Source organism: Orycteropus afer, unplaced genomic scaffold, assembly GCF_000298275.1.
Source record: "Orycteropus afer afer isolate SDZICR_OR568_19922 unplaced genomic scaffold, OryAfe1.0 scaffold00263, whole genome shotgun sequence".
NCBI classification, from domain to species: Eukaryota; Metazoa; Chordata; class Mammalia; order Tubulidentata; family Orycteropodidae; genus Orycteropus; species Orycteropus afer.
The window spans coordinates 1,034,057-1,054,460 of record NW_006921850.1 but is presented as its reverse complement, the minus strand read 5'-3'; the positions used below and the strand labels follow the sequence as shown (position 1 = coordinate 1,054,460).

Below are 20,404 nucleotides of genomic sequence, written 5' to 3'. Positions count from 1 at the left end.
GTGCATGGGGTCGCTATGAGTCGGAAACGACTCGACGGCACTTAACAACAACAACAACAAACTTCCTAAAATCCTTTTAAAGTCCTTGAGATATGTAGAGACATAGCTCTTTTTTGCCTGGTATCAGTAATTTTTGCTTTGCCACTTTTGTTCTTGAAAAGCCCTTTTAAGATTTTAACAATTTTATTAACCTTTCAAAGAACTAACTTTTAGTTTTATTGATTTTATCTGACTTATTGTATTGATTCCCGATTTCATTTTTGTTGCTTAACTCTGGTAGTGTAGAGGAGCTCTGTGTAGTGGCTAAGGCCCCTGACTGCTAACCAGAAGGCTGGCGGTGCAAACCCACCAGGCAGTCCTCAGAGGGAAGGCTGGGCAATCTACTTCCATAGTGATACCACCTCAGAAACTCAAGGAGGGGTCGCTATGAATTGGATCCAACTGGATAGCAGTGAGTTTGGTTTGGTTTTTGGTTTAATCTCTTCTATTAACTTTTATTTAATTGGATCTATTGTTGCCCTCCTAAACTGAAAAGGTAGAAGCAATAATCAATGTGGAATTTTAATTTTTTTTTAAATTTATGCTATGATCTGTGGATTATTCTGAAGTATACTTTTAAACTTTTCAAATATTTGGGACTTTTAAAGATACATTTTTGATATTAACTGATAATTTAATTCTATGTGGGTAAAGATTTGTTTGTTCGATCCAGCACCTGATCTTTGTTGGTAAGTGTATTGTCAAGAGAAAAAATAAAAGGTGGAGATGTAGAAGGCTTAACCTCAAAAGCAGTGATGCCTAACTTTATTTTTGGGGGAGAAGGCTCAGAAATTTCTTTGGGGATGCTGCAGAAAATATAGTCCTTCTCTCTAGAAAAAACAAATATCAACAGACACATTTACACATTTTGGATACAATCTCAAGGTATTGCAAATCTTATGAATAGGAATAAAATGAAGTTCTCATCACTTTAACATCAGATCACTCTGCTAGAAGGATTTTTTTAAGGAGACTTAAAAACTGAAGTGTAATTTAAGTACTATAAAATGCATGTATCTTTAACTATACATTTTAGTGAGTTCTGACCAATAGATACACCCATGTAACTCACATCCCTATCAAGACAAGAAGCATTTCCATTACTCCAGAAAGGTCTCTCATATTCTTTCCTGACCCCAACAGAGAAAGGAGATTTTTAGTGAGTGGGATTTAGGGGTGATAAGTAACCCTGAACTGGGAAGAAAGTCCTATTAGAATTGTGTCTTCTTGTTATGACTCCCTTTCACCAAGAAGCTCTCAGCTTTTGCATCCTCTGTAGTGGGCTTGTAAAACTAGTTCTGGGGCACTTGCTCTGGCAAGCCATCTGAAAGCCAGAGGGATGGTAACCAGGGAAAAGCAGGTATGGAAAAGATGCATGGGTCAACCTCTAGTTCAGAAAAATTCTAGCAGCCCACTACAGTGGGTAGGGATTTGGAGTCAATATCCTAGTTAGAAATCTTGATATCCCTTACCTAGAGGCCCCCTTGTGCAAATACCCCTAACTCACCTAGCACTTTGGTAGCACATTTGGGGCCTCAGCAAGTTCTCACTAGGAGGATGACACTTCTTACCTCTGCAGGCATTCATGGCTTACCATCCAGTTTTTTCTATCTCCCTAAAAGACCAGAGGAAATGCACTGGTCTTCACTGATTAAAATCACCCTTGGGAAGTGTATGGAAACACATGTGGATAGTGTCTGCATTTACTGATGACTGGTTCAGTAGGCCAGAGACAATTCCTTAGAAAGAAATGGTCATCTTTTTGCATAAAAAAACACACACAATATATCAGCATTCCACAATACTGTACTGAAAAATGTACAGTTGATGTTGAGTTGTTGTCATAAACCATAGTCAGAGGTGGCTTGCACCATCTCAGAAAACAGAAATGACTTCAGAAATCACCATGTCCAGTGACCTTAAGGAAAAAACAATGCATCCTGAAGCATCTCCCAATCTCATCCCTTACCTGGTCAGCTTCAGAGTCTGATGGGACCACCAGCACCACATCACCCCTTTGTAAGTTAAGTTCATCAGAATTTGCTGCCTCAAAGTCATGCAGTGTTTCCACCTGCAAAAGAATGTAAAATAACCAATTATTTTAAGAAAAGAAAACCCAACCCAACCCAACCCACTGCTTTTAAAGAGTTCATTCCAACTCATCGCAACCCTATAAAACAGAGTAGAAGTACCCCATAGGGTTTCCAAGGCTGTAAATCTTTATGGAAGCAGACTACCTTATCTTTCACCTCTAGGAAGGCTGGTGGGTTTGAACTGTCAACCTTTTGGTTAGGAGTCAAATGCTTTAAGCACTGTATCACCAGGGCTCCTTTTGAGAAAAGGGAAATACAATTACAGTTTTCCAGCCAAATTGTCAGCAGGTACTCTTAGAAGCATCTCCAAACAAGATAAAAATATTAAGCATGTATCACACCCCAAGGAAGAAGGTCTCTAATGTTCTTGGTTTACTTGACATGCCTTTTTCACACTAATTCATTCATAAATTCATTATATGCATTTTTATCCCCATCTGATGTAGTAAGTTAGTAGTTACTTTCTAATGTGGAGTTACACACACACACATGCACATATACACACACAGAAAATGACTGCTACAATTCAACTCCCACCCCCTCTAACACACAAAAATCTAATGCTTTTTAAAAGATTCTGAATTTTGAAATGTAAAATCATATTAAAAAAACCCAAAACTCACTGCCATAGAGTCATTTCCAACTCATAGTGACCCCCATTGTGTTTCTGTTGTTGTTGTTGTTGCTGTTATGTGCCATTGAGTCGGACTGGACTCATAGTGACCCCTCCTTGGTTTCTGAGGCAGTATCACTACGGAAGTAGATTGCCCCATCTTCCTTCCGAGATTGTGTTTCTAAGGTGGTAAATTTCTATGGAAGTAGATTGCTCATCTTCCTTCCATGGAGTGGCTGGTAGGTTTGAACCAACAGCTTTCTGGTTGGCAGTCAAATGCCTTAGGCACTATACCACCAGAGCTCCTTAAAATCAAATTAGGGAACTTACAAGTCCCATCCAGCTATCTTTGAGGTGTTTCCTGGATGTCCTTTGTAAGGTCCCTTTGGTTTATGAAGATTTGAAGTAGTCACATAATGGGCATTCTGAGAAAAACATTCTTCCCATAAATTTACGTCTTTTTTTTGTAATTCCCTCTCCACAGAAAACCATTCATATATTTATTTACTTCTTTAAAAAATATCTACTGACACCCTACTGGGTGTCACGTACAGTAGTAGTAAACAGCAGGGTTGACCAATGATTCATGTGTCCTACCCTACAAAAGGGAGCTCTGGTAGTGTAGTGCCTAAGGCACTTGACTGCAAACCAGAAGGCTGGTGGTTCAAAACCACCAGCCACTTCTCGGAAGGAAGATGGGGCAATCTACTTCCATAGTGATACTGCCTTGGAAACCCAAGGAGGGATTGCTATGAGTCGGGTTAGTCTCGACGGCACATAACAACAACAACACCCTACAAAAGTGTATAATCCAGATCCAATTGGGGTGCACACTAATAAAAGGCAATTTCAAAACCATGGTTTGAGGCAAGGCTCTGTTTCACCCACAGAGCACCACAGAACACAGAGGAGGGTGATAGTATTGGAAGGAGTTAACTCACTCACTGCTGAGATAATCATTTGATCTTTGGTGACCTTTCCTCTAATTACAAACCAAAAAACCAAACTCATTGCCATCAAGTTGGATCTGATTCATAGCGACCCCTCCTTGGGTTTCTGAGGTGGTATCACGATTGAAGTAGATTGCCCAACCTTCCTTCTGACGAGTGGCTGGTGGGTTTGAACTGCCAGCCTTCTGGTTAGCAGTTAAATGCCTTAGGCATGAGACCACCAGAGCTCCCTTCCTCTAATTATTCCTTGCTAAAATAAGGAAAGATATTAGTGTAGTGCTTGTTTGTCCAAACCAAACCAAACCCATTGCTGTAGAGTCAATTTGGACTCTTAGTGACCCTATGTTGTTGTTATGTGCTGTCAAGTTGGACCCGAATCATAACAATCCCTCCTTGGGTTTCTGACGTGGTATCACTACAGAAGTAGATCGCCCAACCTTCCTTCTGAGGAGTGGCTGATAAATTTGAACCACCAGCCTTCTGGTGAGCAGTCAAATACCTTAGGCACCATGCTAGTGACCCTACAGGATAGACACAATGGGTCTGTAGTGTTTCCAAGGCTGTAATCTTTCCTTTACGGAAGCAGATTGCCACATCTTTTCCCCTGGAGTGGCTGGTACATATCGCCAACATTTTGTTTAGCAGCTAAGCACTTTAACCCCTGCACCACCAGGGCTCCCTGCTTCCTTGTCCAGCCACATGGAAATCTTGGCATTTTACAATGTGATGATAGTATGAAGGGGAAAACAGTACAAAGAGAAGATGTATACTGCAAAGAGTAAATGCTGAAATCAGAGAATCAAAGGTTTGAACAAAAGGGACTCAAAGCAAAGGCAAGGCAAATGGTGAGATTTGTAAAAAGAAAAGAAAAAGAAACAAGACCTTATAGAGAAAGCCGGGGGGCAATTTCTGAGAGGCATCCCTAGCAGGTCCCGACTGGTCAGCTTCTCCAGCCAGTGCCGAGGAGGCAGGCAGAGCATCCTCCAGGGTCTTCTGCTCTGTGGCAGGCGCTGTCTCGCTGGTGGAGCTGGGGAAAGCCACTTCGCTGGTTACCTCTTTGGCTTCTGGGCTGACAGTCATGTCATGTTCTTCCTCTCCTTCATGGTTGGAAGCAGGCTCTATGACCACAGAAGGGATGACCTTCTCCTGGGGGAAGGAAAGATGGTGATGTTAAGGGGTGCCTGGGAAACAAGACTTCCTGGTCCTTCACCACCTGCCTCACCCTCCCTTTCACCCTCCCTTGCTAACTGCCTCCTGCACTAACCACATGCAACTAGATACCTTGGTGTTCTCCAAATCCAGCTCAGTCCTCTCTGCCTTTGGGCTTCTGCCCTGATGTACCTGAATCCGGACACAGCCTCCTTTCAGCCTCCCAGCAGCCCTTTGTGTGTACTAAACCTTAGTGAGATGATTTGAATCTAGAATAATCATGCACTTTGGGGAGAGAGGTTTCTGTGCAAACTAGGTAAAGGATTATCCATCATCATGGATTCTGACCCATGACAGAGTATAACTGCCCCATAGGGTTTCTAAGGCTGTAATCTTTATGGGAGCAGATTGCCAGGTGTTTTTCCTGTAGAGCAGCTGGTGAGTTTGAACTGTCCACTTTTCAGTTAGCATCAAGTGCTTAACCATTGAGCTACCGAGGCTCCTTGGAAGAGGGATAGGAGTCTGAAGGAGAGAGTGCCTGCCTCCGGTGGTGTTGGGAGACAATCTTGATCTTGAACGTAAAAGGACACTAAGGATAAGCCTCTGTGGGTCCATTCTTGTCCTGCTGAAATTAACACTTATTTGAAGCTGACATTTAACTTCCTGCAATTCCTTTTTGCCCTGAGTCCCATGAAACTCTTGAATGGCCTAGAATTGTATGCTGGATTGAAATAGGTAGCCTGTCTTTGGGGACAATTGACTAGTCCTTTGCTTGTTGGTTATCCGTGGAGCACACATTGTAGTTACTTCTTGAGGGGTTACTAGCATTGTCATCCATCTCTACTGCCTGGGGAACAGCAAAACCAAAGGATCAAGCCCTCCCGTGTTATTGTTTTAACAAAGATGAGCCAGGAGGGAAGTTTCACTCGCCTACAGCAATTCAGAGATGCTTATTGCCTTTGAGATCACGTTGCATATTTCCTAGGATACCTGTGGGCACAACACTTCCTTCAGTTTGGAGAAAACAATACACTCTGGTCAATAAGCACAATATAGACATAAATACTCCTGGCATGGTAACAAGAATATCTAAGAAAAATATTGGGTATTCTTTCAAGTTACTTCTCCAAATACCATTGTTATCTTCTGTTTATCCAATGAGATGAAAGGAATAATTCAGTTTCAAGCTTTAAAGAATGCCTGAGAAATTTTGGGGAATTTATTATGAATAAAATAATTAGGAAAAAGAAAGAGTAACACTAAGCCCACTCTTCATTGTTGCTTCTCACAATCAAGAACAAACCAGTAGCCTGCAGAAGAGCTGTCCCTGCATAAGTGGTGTCACTGAAATAACTCATGATGTCACCCCTCCAATCGACCTCCTCGCAAACCAGAACATACAGAATCCTCAGTAATGTTTTTAGTACTAATGTTACTCATAAATCATAATTCCCACATAGCATTGAATGTAACTGTAATAGTACTGACATAAACAACTAGCAAAATTCAAATTATGCTAGCATGTTGCTGTCGAGTCAATTCTGACTCTTAGTGACCCTACAGAATAGAATAGAATGGCTCCGTAATGTTTCCAAGGCTGTAATCTTTCCTTTACGGAAGGAGATTGCCACAACTTTCTCCCCTGGAGTGACTGTAGGTACCACTAACATTTTGTTTAGCAGCTGAGCACCACCAGGGCTCCCTGCCTGCTTGTCCAGCCATGTGGAAATCCTGGCATTTTACAACGTGATGATAGTAGGAAGGGGAAAGCAGTACAAAGAGAAAATGTACACTGCAAAAAGTAAAAGCTGAAATCAGAGAATCAAAACAGTTTTGATTTTACAGACAAAAGCACATGATTCAAACCATCATAGTAATTGTGCAATAATAACAGCTCTGACCTGAATGCATTAGAAGGTTCAGAAAGTAAATTAGCATAGAGTTTTAGCCTTCTTATATAGAAGGTATAAGCTGATAGGTATAAGCTGGGCTTACAAAAAATGTTTTTGTTGTTATAACTGAAAAAAAAAAAAACCCAAAAAACCAAACTCACTGCCATCAAGTTGGTTCTGACTCATAGTGACTTCCTTGGGGTTTCTGAGAAGATTGCCCTAACTTTCTTCTGCAGAGCAGCTGGTGGGTTTGAGCTGCCAACCTTCTGGTTAACAGTCAAATGCCTTAGGCACTGTACCACCAGAGCTCCTTTATAACTAACTATGGGGTTATTTCTATAAAAAACAATAAATTTCTGCTGAAACACTATCATAAATTTTATAGATAGGTATTTTGGTGTCACTGCCTCTGACAGTGTCACGTGGAGCAGTCTGCACCCCCCACACCACTCTAGTTACACCACTGCCCTGCCCTGGGACCTGGATCAGAGGTTCCCATAGTCATGGAGCATGTAGATTTGTTACCTCTGAACACTACTCTGAAGACATGAAGAGCTGTCTTACTATTGTGCATGAAGGACTGAGGTACTCCAACTCCATCTATGCATTTAGGGCTCATCTCCCTTTTAAAAATTCAACATAGAGCTGGGTCCCTGGTGAAAGGAGCCTAATGTTGAATTTAAAGCACTTTAATAATAATAACCACCACAAAAATAATAGTAGTAGAAATATGATTTAACCACTAATATTGAATTCTTACCTTGTGTGGGGCACAAAACCCCTACAACAATCCTAGGATTGGATCATATCCTTTCTTCTCCTTCCATTCTCATCCCTTGTATCCTAAGTGTGTCATTCCTTTTCTCCATCACGTGATTCCACTGTTTGTTTCCTTTTTCCCTACCTGTGCTTAAGCCCAGTCAGACTTAGCTACTGGGGGCCTATGTGGAACCTCACAATGCTGACATTATGAGGATTCTGGGACCCTTCTTTTCTGAGCATTTCTTTTTTGGGAGGGGTTAGCTGGGCTGTCACAAAGTGACAAATCTATTCTACACCCAAAAAGAGTTATCACCATTAACCAACAGACAAAGCATTCCAATTGGCACCATCTTCTTAGAAGGTCCATTTCACTAGGACCCTTACCTGAGGCACTGCTACTTCAGTTTCTTCTGGAAGAGGTGTCTCACTCTCTGCCACTTCCACAGTTTCAGTATCTACTTTGGCCTCTTCTAAACATATTCCTTCATCACCAGGGAGAGCTGCCTTCTCTGTCTCTGCCTCTTCCACCAGGGTGCCCTCAGCAGTCAATGCCAAGGTTCCAACAGCCAGATCAGCATCAGTTCCTGAAACAACCTGTAAACCAGGAATCAAGAGAGGTCATGTCTCCATCTTCATGGCTCTAGGTTAAGAGTTAAACTCAACCTTTTCACTTTTCTCCTCTCTGCTGAGGCTCGTCAGACTTTTTTTTTTTTTTTTTTTTTTTTGTAAATTTACTGAATCTCAGAATTCAGATGCAGCATCTGCCAATTGTTTATCATAAATCTGACTCTGTCCTTCCTGGGAACTCAACAATTCAACATTGCTCAGCCATCCTTGCAGTTACATGTGGATAATGGAATCTGAGTGGAAATGACACAGGCCATTCCTTAGTCAAGGCTTTAAGGTCTGGATGGTCCCTTCCATGAGCTTCTTCCATTTTTGTTGGCTAAAAGCAGGTGACAATGAGGCCCTAGGGGACATCTGAGTCATGAGATAGAAAGGGCCAGAACTCAAGACTTGGATCATGGAGGAAAACAATATAAGAAAAGCATTCTCATCATACAAAATCATAATTTAGAAAAATCAGCATTTCAATATAAATTTTATAATCTTCCTGGGAAAAGTCCCAAAATCTAAATCACATTTATCTAAAAACAAGAGGTGGTGGTGGTGGTGGGGGAATATGTCAATGAGAATAACAAAAAAAAAAAGGGGGAAATCATTTTTGCTATCAAATCTATAATTAAAATACACCACACATCTGCAGAACCATATGTTTGTGAGCAAAATATCACAATCAGATTTGGGGTTTTTGCTGGGAGAAGTAAAATAGGAAAGAAAAATAGAATTTTGTTTCACAGTTCAGAACACAGTGAAAAGAAGAGTTTATGTGGTATATAAAACATGCAGAAATGAACTAAAAAAATACAACCTAAAGTTTAGTATTGAATAAACTGGTGTTAAGAGTCCAAGTTTTTAACATATCTCTTAACAATACCATCTTGGCACAGTTGATTTCAAAGGCTCAATCAGAAAGCCCAAGAAAGAAGGAGAATATTAAGTTGATCTTATATGATATGCCCAGGACATATATTTTAAAAATTGATACTGCTTCCTGATGGGATTAGAATTAGCCATTCCTTTTCAGTATTGAATCAATTCTACCCAGTTCATCCTATCATGTTAGGAAGGACTAACGTTGCAGATATTAAGTCTCAAACGCAGAATCCTGAAATAGACAATGTTGTGAAGTGAACATCAGAGAAGGGAGAAGAAGAAAGCAGCACATACCTAGATTAATAACAAGGAATGAGAAAAACTTCCTATGACTCAAAGCTACAGGTACTGGATTAAAGCAAAATAACCCACTGCTGAATACATTTTTCTACAATGCAGTATTTTAGTTTGGGGATGAAAAAGAATGTTAATAGCTATATGTTTACTATTTGGCCAAGTATTACTCATTTTCTAGAAATTTATTTCCCTTTCTTCTGAAAATCCTCTTATGAGGATTTGCCTCTCCATGAAAAGCATGCAGTGTTCCAAAATATAGTCACCAGCCATGAGAAGGCATCTATTTCTGTTTTCTTTTTACCCTGTTGTTAGTCTATAAGTTCAGAGAAGTTATCCTTTTATATAAACTTGTAAAGATACTTATTTTAAGTGAATTATAAATGTTGATAATAACGGAAGTAGGGTGACAGGTACATTGAGATTTATACTTTGGTAAATGGCTGAAATTCCCATAATAAAAAGCTTATTTAAACATTTAAGAGAACTGCATATCCTGTTTTAAATAAGCACTGATCTTTTTAATGGCCCTTATTGTTACTGTTATCAAGAGAGTAATAATTAGAGCATACACTATGATGGAATTTTAGTTCCAAGAAGAACAATGAACAACAATTCCTTGTAGGTTTATTTTTGGATAAATCAACAAGCTTTCTCCAAGATACTGACCACTAAATCCACTGCTATTGAGTCGATTCCCACTCATAGTGAACCCCATTGAGTTTCCAAGGTGGTAAATCTTTATGGAAGTAGATTGCTATCGTCCCATTCTCCTTCCTCAGAGCAGCTGGTGGGTTTGAACTGCCAACCTTCTGGCTAGCAGTCAAATGCCTTAGGTACTGCACCACCAGAGCTCCTTCAAGACACTGAGGACCTAGCAAAGTTCTTTTCCACATTAGAAATGATATATAAAGACAATGTGCTAGATCATCTGGACAGCCAGCAAGAGAAAGGAAGAAACCTTTCTCTAGATTTCTTAATAAGTAGAACAGACCCAACTCAGTTACCTATTTTATCTTTTTCAAGCTGAGCACATGGAATGTTTTCCTCAAATTTCTTTTCATCCATAAATAGCTGGTGCTCTAAAAGCAACACATTGAGTGTTGTGGATTGAACTGTGCCAACCCAAAATGTGTGTAGAATTCCCAGTCCTTGTACCTGTGCATATGATCCTGCTTGGAAACAGAGTTTCTCTTTTATTTTAAATAGGCCATACCAGTGTAGGGTGGATCCTAAACCTAATCACTTCTGAGTTATAAAAAGACCAGAAGAGACATACTGCATAAGTGTAAAATATAAACTGGATTTTGAAAACCTGGTAGGGAAAAAAGGAGGTAAAAAATCTCATTAATAAATTTTATATGTGTTGTTGTTATGTGCCATCGAGTCGGACCCGACTCATAGCGACTCCTCCTTGGGTTTCTGAGCCGGTATCACTACAGAAGTAGATTGGCCAACCTTCCTTCCAAGGAGTGGCTGGGGGGTTTGAACCACCAGCTTTCTGGTTAGCAGTCAAGTGCCTTAGGTACTATGCTACCAGACTTGTTGAAATGATGATTTCAAAGACACATACATGGGGGAAGACAGATGCCCTGTGAGAATCATCTTCAAGCCAAAGAACCTCAAGGCACCCAGGAAGGTCATTAACAACAAGGAGGGAATCAACACGGCCAAGACCCTGATTTGGACTTACCACCTCTGTAATTGTGAGAAAAGAAATGTCTGTTCTTCAAAGTAAAAAAAACAAAACAAAACAAAAAAAAAAACCATGAGAGAAACAATGTGCACTCAATGGATTTATGGATTGAAATGTAGAAGGCAAGGTGTGTTGGCAAAATTTTAAGTTATGATTTCCATCTGTCTGTAAAATCACACCCATGAGTAAGCACCTCAGTAATTTCAACATCTTTGAATTAGGTGAACTCCATATACAGAGGAAACTCTGGTGGCATAGTGGGTAAGACATTCAGCTGCTAACCAGGTCAATGGTTCAAACCCACCAGCTGCTCCACAGAAGGAAGATGAGGTAATCTACTTCTGTAAAGATTTACAACCTTGGAAACTTAGTGGGGGTCACTATGAGTCAGAATTGACTTGATGGCAGTGGTGATTTTTAAAAAATATATATTCATACAGACAGTGTAGACAAAAACAGCAGTGAACATATTAAAAACTAAAAAACTCATTGCCATCAAGTTGGATCTGACTCATAGTGACCCCTCCTTGGGTTTCCGACGCAGTATCCCTACGGAAGTAGATTGCCCAATCTTCTTTCCAAAGAGTGGCTAGTGGGCTTGAACCGCCAGCCTTCTAGTTAGCAGTCAAATGCCTTAGGCACTACGCCACCAGAGCTTCTACTGAACATATTAGTAGGCACATATATACATTTGATTGTATTATTTATAAGCCACTCCCCTAGTAAATTAAATACAAATCCTTCCATACATATATGTTCCAAACACATACTATTAGTAATTTAATATAACTTTCAACCAAACTGATATTTTTTCTCCAGAAGAGAGTATATTCCTGTGAAGAATTGAGGGCCTTGACAAAAGTTATTTTTTAACTCTCTCCATGAGAATGTTAGCCATTCATCCATAATTTAACTCTCTCAACTCGGTTGTATCAGATTTTATTTCAAGACACATATAGTATCACTTTCCATTTGCTAAATACAAAAAAAAAAAAAAAAACCTGACAACCAAACTTCCTGCCCTCGAGTCAGATCTGACTCATAGTGACGCCTCCTTGGGTTTCTGAGGTGGTAGGTATCTAGGTATCGCTACAAAAGTATTGCCCAGTCTTCCTTCCAAGGAGGAAATGCCTTCTGATTAGCAGTCAAGTGTCTGAGGCACTAGGCCACCAGAGCTCAGGCGATTATTTGATGGGTTTTGGTTTTGGTTTTGGTTTGATATGCTGGATAAGGTTTAGACCCGACAATGTCAGTGTGGCTGCAGTAATGCCAGTCCACCAGGAGGGGGAGGCCAAGGACTCCATCTGAGGGCTGTAATGGTCACTGACCTAGCAAGAGCAAGAACTCCTGGCTTTAGCAATTTCCTTGGTCTCTGTCACAAAAAAAGTAATCAAGCATATAGAAAATTGTTGGTAAGAATGACAGCAAAAATGATCAGCAACGTATTAAAATTAATAAAACAAGGCAGAGTAGTAAGGAAACTGGCATTTTGACTACCAAAAACCACACTCACTGCCAAAGAGTTGGATCCGACTCTAGCGACCCCTCCTTGGGTTTCCAAGCCGGTATCACTACGGAAGTAGATTGCCCCATCTTCCTTCCGAGGAGTGGCTGGTGGGTTTGAACCGCCAGCCTTCTGGTTACCAGTCAAATACCTTAGGCACTATGCTACCAGAGCTCCTGGCATTTTGACTATAAAGATGAAAATCAAAGACTTTTAATGACCTTGGAAAAGGAAAGAAAAGTCCTTCATTCTTTCCTGAACTCAATAATGAATTCTTATTTCTCTGTTGTTGTTATCTGCTGTCAACTCATTAACAGTGAATTCTTATTTCTCTATTGTTGGTTTTTTCCAATCATGGCAACCGTATGTTACAGGGTAGAAATTTCCCTGCTGGTGGCATAGTGGATAAGGCATTTGGCTGCTAACCAGAAGGTCAGTGATTCAAACCCACCAGCTGCTCTGCGGAGGGAAGATGGGACAATCTAGTTCTGTAAAGATTTACAGCCTCGGAAACCCAGTGTGTGTGTGTGGGGGGCAGTCTCTGTGTGTTGGAATGGCCTTAATGGCAGTGAGTTTTTTAGTGTTTGGATAATCGTTGCAGAAACAGAATACCAGGCCTTTCTTCCACAGAGCTACTGGGTGGGATTAAAGCACCTGAGTACAAACCATTTGCACCACTCTGGCTTCTTCCTATTTTGCTTAATTAATAATTTGACTTTATAGTTCAAGAACATGACATAAACAGAAAAGGACTATCTCATAGCTTTCTATTACTGGCATGATAATTAGGGTGCTCCAATCCTCCCTTTATGGCTGGAACCTGCTCCACAGGGCTTGTTCTTAAAAATATTTTCAATGCATGCTTACTGACCCTAATAATAGCACAACATAAAAACACAATGGAAAACAGGAACCTATTTGCTCAGATTAGGTGTTGGCTGAGATGAAACCAGGAAAGATTGAAAAGATTTTCAGAGATAGAGTTATTCCTCTTTTTATGATTATTTTTATGCATTCCAGTTTGTTAGCTATTTGTAGATTTAGGAAGGAAAAGCATTTTTCTATGCTCTGCTAGGATGTTACACCTGCTAGGAAAAACTACAGTGATAAATGACTGCTATCTTTTCTTTTAAGTGTTATCCAGGGAGACCAGATGACAGAATCTACTGAAGGTATTTCAAGCCTTTGATGTTCAATCCTATTAAATTTCAATGTCATTAAATGTTAAGAGAAACAGCATTATCCCATCTTCTCATAAAATTGTACTATTTGATGGCCAAATGGAAACACCTAATAAAAAGAGAGACTAAACAAGCTTTCCTTGATCTGAGGCATGTGCTGCTCACTGTATCAACAATGTCCATGAGACACAGGCCTCATGTCTATTTAATATTATTTGCCTTTTAATCACTCATAAATCACTAAGTCCAGAATGGAACACTGCTTTTGAGATGGGGAGCTGTGGTTCTTACTCTACTGCACTATACTTACCTTACTGCCTACTCACCTTCTGCCCTAACAATCTCCTCTGTGGAAAGCAATGTGATGAGGGCGTTCACGTCAGGGTTCTTTAAACATGAGTAGCTGCATTAGCAAAACTTTATGCAAGTGGAGTGAAATGAATGCAACTCTACAATGGCCTGACTATAAAGCTTACAAAATGGGTGACATAAAACTAGCCAGTCCCTCTATGAGATGATGCTATGAAAGCAGGTCACCAAATACTTAGATCTCAAATGAGAAAAGGTAATGACAGGCTGTAAAAGACTTTGTCACCTCTAGATATCATGTTCATTGTAGAAATGGTAAGTAGATTCCTCTTGTTCCATTTTATTCACCATATGGAAATAGTTAGATGTGTTTTTTAGAAAAGGAGCTGGGGAGGGATTTATCTACTATCAATACACGGCCAACTGTCTTGGATTCCCCAACTATATGTGTTAGAATATGCTCTTTAGAGTACATCCTCCTTTAGAGCATGAGCCCTGGTGGCTCGGCTGCTAACCAAAAGGCAGTGGTTCTAACTCACCAGTTGGTCCCAGGAGAAAGATGTGGCAGTCTTCCTCTGGAAAGATTTACAGCCTTGGCAACCCTATGGAACAGTTCTATTTCACCCTACGGTGTGGCTGTGAGTTGGAACTAACTCAATGACAATGAGTTTGTTTTTTGGTAGCATAGTGCATAAGGCACTTGACTGCTAACCAGAAGGCTGGCGGTTCAAACCCACCAGCCACTCCTTGGAAGGAAGATGGGGCAATCTAGTTCTGTAAAGATTTACAGCCTTGGCAACCCTATGGAACAGTTCTATTTCACCCTACGGTGTGGCTGTGAGTTGGAACTAACTCAATGACAATGAGTTTGTTTTTTGGTAGCATAGTGCATAAGGCACTTGACTGCTAACCAGAAGGCTGGCGGTTCAAACCCACCAGCCACTCCTCGGAAGGAAGGTTGGGCAATCCTACTTCCGTAGTGATACTGCCTCGGAAACCCAAGGAGGGGTCGCTATGAGTCGGGGCCGACTCGACGGCATATAACAACAACAACAGATGCCAGTCACCTTCTATCTGGGATGAGGATGGATGGAAATCTCTCATATTTTTCTGTGCCTGACTCAGTTATCCTGCTTAAAAGACTCATTCTTGCTTTGGTTTTGAAAAAATTCTCCCGAAATTTAGCAGATTATTGTCCAATATATATGAAACTTTTACTCTTTTTGCATATTTAAGTATAAAGAAAATTAAAATGGAAAATAAAAGTTTGTAATGATGACTGTAATAGAGTTTTTTTTTTTTAATGTTTTTAGTTTTTTTGTATAATTTTCATTTATGCACTCCTGGCACATTTCATTTTCATTAAAATACTCCTGATACAAATTATAAGAATTTAAGATATATAGATATCCTGATACAAATTATAAGAATTTAAGATATATAGATATTTAATTTAACCCAATGATTTTATTTCATGGCTAAATGGTATTTTACTCTAGAATCAGAAAGTGGCAAACTATCTGACATTTGCTCTTGGCAGAAGCACTTGACTGAAAGATGACTAAATTCTTGGCTTACAATCTACCCCCACATAAAGAATAATCCTGATCTGCAGACAGGCTTCTGCTTGACAGTTTTAATATATGCATAGTCTGTAGCCCATGGGGGATGCTGACATTTACTGCGAATCTACAGTTTTCCAGGGACTACCCCAGATATTTTATATTTATTGCATATTATCCTCATAACAATCCTATTAAATATTATCCCTATTTCCTAGGCAAGTCAATCAAAGCTGCCAGTTTAAGTAACTCACCAAAAGTCAATAAACCAAGATTGGAATGCTGGTATGTCTAACTCTAAATTCTGTGCGGTTTGCACTATCCCATATCCAAGAAGACAATGCAACTCTCAAATCAGAGTTCCAACATGATCCTGAAACCCACTGGTTCATATGACAACTCCTAAGCAAGTGATGTTTGAAGGAGAATCTGAGCATATTCTTATAAACAGTCACTGCATTCACTTACACTCTTGGTATATTAATCTTTAAAATGAGATACCTAGATAATAAATATATATTTTTTCTTTCATCACATACATGTACAATCTGGACCCTAGCAAATGTGTCATAAAGTCCCTCTTAATCAATAGCAAATTATGTGATAAAGAGATATAAGAAGAGGAAGGTTGGATAGAATTTCTCTGCATTATTTTTTGCCAACAGTCTTGCAGACTGTGTTGTTTAGAAGGGTAACTGCGGAGTGGAAAAAGGGGAAGGAAAACCACCCCATCTTCACATTTTTTATCTATTGCATTTCAAAGTTACACATGAGAAACTAGGAACTGGATACTGGAACATTCATAACTATCTTCAGATGTGAGTGAGGGATGTGATCCCAAAGCCAGAAGGCCCTCAGGGCTTATCTAACCCAATGTTCTCATTTTAAGAGTAAGGAAATATGTTGGAGTAGGAGTAGCACTGGACACAGAGGTACCATCAGAGTTCTAGTTCTGCCTCTTCTACTAATTAGCTGTGGAGCTGCAGTAAGACCCTGAACCCTTCTGGGCCTGCCAGTGTAAACTCATCAGAAAAGTGACACACAGAGATAGTTACCAGCTACAGACACCTTTGCCTTTTCCTGCCCATCCCTTATTCTGGATCCAACTTGAGCTCTTAATTTAACTAAGACCTTGGCATTTGTTATGAAAATACAGTATCTTCTTCAGGATTCATTTAAAGAAAAGCCCAAGGGTCCACAGTACATCATTATGGTCTCAAAGAGAAGATTCCTGTACTAAGATGTAGGCAGTTGTCTGGCACCTCTTCATGTGGCCTGCACTTAAAACACCACAAGCCTAATTTCCTTTAGTGTGACTGTAAGGACAAGCTCTCCCATAGGATGTTGGGTCCCCAGTGGGGATCCTTTAAAGATGGTAGCTTCTATTGCAAACTTTGACTCATTTATGTGTTTCCTTTCTAATAAAGGAATTTAGTGTTGCTGTTCCTTTCCCCCTGACCTTCACCTCAATCACCTTTTTCAATCTACTCTCCTACTATTGCCTGCAGTCCCATAATAAACACTCAGCAGCCAGGTCCCAGTGCAACTCAGCTGCTGGCAGCAGTGTTGCCATGACAACATCTGTTCAAATTAGCAATATAACTCTCTTTAAAAATTAAGGTCTCCTTCAGAGATGCCAAAGTGAGTGAAGTTTTGGTTAATTTGGCCTTTAAGGTCATGGCGGAATATCCCATGGTGGCATATATCAATATTTAAAGCTTTCGTTAAAGATTTATTTGCAAAGTACATGAGATAAGTGGACAGGAAAAGTCAATTTACTTTTTGAAGAAAAGATAAATATGACATATTTGCACTCTCAGAGATAAAAAGATTAGCCAAGTAGTAGTTTTTGGAGCAGTGACAATGGGGATTTGATGGGGATTACAAATAGTTTGTTAAAGAGTTTATATAAGAAAAATGTCTTTAGAGTGCAATAAACATATTACCTGGCTTGACTACATTATTTCTGAAAGTTTTGTAAATTTTTTATAGCCTCTGCTCAAATTGGCTTCTTGTTGAGTAAGCCTGGGTGCAGAGGTAGGGCTGTAGATCTGAAAGCCACTTAAATATCATGCTCTGTTAGTAACAGTCCCAACCCCTACCCTTTCAAACAAAACATACCTCAATGGGCAGCCTGGGACCAGATCAGATGGCAGGCCTGAATGGGGGGCTGAGTCTTGAGGTAAGGAAGACAGCTGAAAGACTTGGAAGACTCAACCGCCAACCCCCTCACTCATAGCTTTTGAATAGCCCATGGATTTGTAAGTAAAACCTATTCCATGACATTTTGTCACCTCACTGTCTAGCAAATAGGCTGAAAAAAAAAAAAAAGCCATAAACAAAAGGTGCTCTCATGGTCACAAAGAATTTGGAAATGTTTATTTGTAAAGTAATAAACTGTAGGATTTTGAGAGCAGAAAGGGAAGTTAGAATTTATCATGTCCAATCCTCTTAAAGGATTATTGTTAGGTGTCATTGAGTTGATCCCGACTCATAAGGACCCTATGTAAAACAAGATGAAACACTCCCTGGTCCTGTGCCATCCTCACAATCTTTGCTATACTTGAGCCCATCATTACAGCTACTGTGTCAATCCATCTCTTTGAGGGTTTTCCCCTTTTTCGCTGACCCTCTACTTTACCAAGCATGATATCCTTCTCTAAGGAGTGGTCCTTCCTGACAAATGACCAAAGCAAAGCACATGAGATGAAAGCTGGCCATTCTTGCTCCGAAGAGTATTCTGCTGCATATCCAAGACAGATTTGTTTGTTCTTCTGGCATTCTACGGTATTTTCAGCATTCTTCACCAACACCACAATTCAAAGGCATTAATTCTTCTTTGGTCTTCCTTATTCATTGTCCAGCTTTCACACACATATGAGGCTATTGAAAATACCATGGTTTGCATCGGGCACACCTTAATCTTCAAGGTGACATCTTTGCTCTTTAACACTTTAAAGAGGTCTTTTGCAGCAGATTTACTCAGCGCAATACAATACATCATCAGATTTCTTGACTGTTGCTTCCATAGGTGTTGATTGTAGATCCAAGTAAAATGAAATCCCTGACAACTTCATTTCTAATACAGCTCCACTGACACTCATTTGCAGCCAAAATGGGGACTAAGACACAAATTGCCTCTGAGGAGCTCAAGGGTGAGGCTGCACAATAGTTTGTGTCTTGCTTTGGCTTGTAGCTACAAACTAGGGACACTGATGAAGTCTAACCAATAGTTACGGGATGTCCTGGTGCCATGATGAGATTCCAGCCTAGTTGTGACCCTGATGACCTCAGTTAAATGTTATATGAAATTAGTTGATACATTTACTTTTGTATAAACTGCCTTTTTTTAGGGACAAAGTGATATATATAGATTAAAATGCCAGGAATTAAGTTCAACATCATCGCTTTCTGAGTGTCATCTTGGTTAAACTACTTAATTTCCCTGTGCCTCAATTTCCTTAGTCTGCAAAATGGGAGTAATGAGACCTACATAATACCTATTTCATGGGGTTGATGTGAGATGATGCACGTGAGATGCTGCATGTGAGATGCTGGCATTCTCTAGTATCTATTAGGATGTGGTCTCTTAACTCTCTTAATATTTTAGTTATAGTGTTTTTTCACTTCAGGCCATGTAGTAATTCTCAAATGGCAGGATCTATGCTGCTTGAGCTTGAGACTTAGTGTTGGAACAGGTGGACATTAACCAGGTGTTATGGAGTGAGTTGTGTCTCCCCAAAATATGTGTTGAAATCCTTATCTTTGTAAATATGACTGTTTGCAAACAGGGGTTTTCTTTGGGTCTGTCAATGAAGTCATAGAATAGAGTGAGCCTTAAACCTAATACCTTATAAAAGGAGCAGAATGAACACAGAGACACATAGGATGTGTCTATGAGCAAAGGAACACCACAAATAAGCAGCAGACATCAGAAACTAGGAAAGAGGCTAATGAATCAACACAGTCAAAACCCTGATTTGGACTTTCAGTCTCCAGAATTGTGAGAAAATAAATTTGTGTTCTTTAAAGCCAGTCACTTGTGGTATTCTGTAACAGTAAAAAACAAAACAAAAAACCTCACTGCAGCTGAGTTGATTTGACTCACAGCGACCCCTCCTTGGGTTTCTAAGGCAGTATCACTACGGAAATAGATTGCCCCATCTTCCTTCCAAGGAGTGGTTGGTGTTACAGCAGCACTAGGAAACTAAGACACCAGGAAGAGGAAAGATCTCTGATCTCAAACCAAACACTGCGCTGACTGTACTTATGGTCCTGTTGTTGTTGTCATGTGCTGTCGAGTCGGATCCGACTCATAGTGACCCCTCCTTGGGTTTCCGAGGCAGTATCACTATGGAAATAGATTGCCTGACCTTCCTTCCGAGGAGTGGCTGGTGGGTTTGAGCCACCAGCCTTCTGGTTAGCAGTCAAGTGCCTTAGGCACTACTCTACAAGAGCTCCTACTTATGGTCCTAGCTGACATCTGTACAGTCATCTATGCAAAGGGTCTGTGTACTCTGCAGGTGGTGAGGGGATGGACAGAACAAGGAAGAGCAATAAGTGGAGGCAGTCCCCCAACACCCACTAGCCTGGATCTTCAGTTCTCTATTACCCATGAACTGAATAAATCTCAGCACTGTCATCCACACAGTGAGATGGCTGAGTTAGTCAAACCTCTAAGACTCTTTCAGGTCTAATTCTAATCTATGTGGTGGAAGTGGGCTTCATGTTGGTGGGAGTGATTGATGGGTTGGGAATGGGCTTCATGTTGTTGGGAGGGCTATTGTCTAAGAGTTATCCTTTCAACATTTGGATGAATCCAGTCTTCTACAGGCTAACAAATTATGCCGATTGTCAGGAAGG

The 20,404-nt window shown here is 40.2% G+C and overlaps 1 protein-coding gene across 1 annotated transcript in view; it reads right to left on the bottom strand.

Moving 5' to 3' along the window:
- Nucleotides 1-20,404, bottom strand: part of AMPH (amphiphysin) — a 390,964-nt gene that overhangs the window by 10,607 nt on the left and 359,953 nt on the right. The window contains exons 18-20 of the mRNA XM_007950088.1: nucleotides 7,883-8,092; nucleotides 4,578-4,841; nucleotides 2,009-2,110 (exon numbers count right to left, since the gene is read on the bottom strand). Coding sequence (XP_007948279.1) covers nucleotides 2,009-2,110; nucleotides 4,578-4,841; nucleotides 7,883-8,092 — 576 coding nt within the window. The remainder of the gene's footprint in view (nucleotides 1-2,008; nucleotides 2,111-4,577; nucleotides 4,842-7,882; nucleotides 8,093-20,404) is intronic.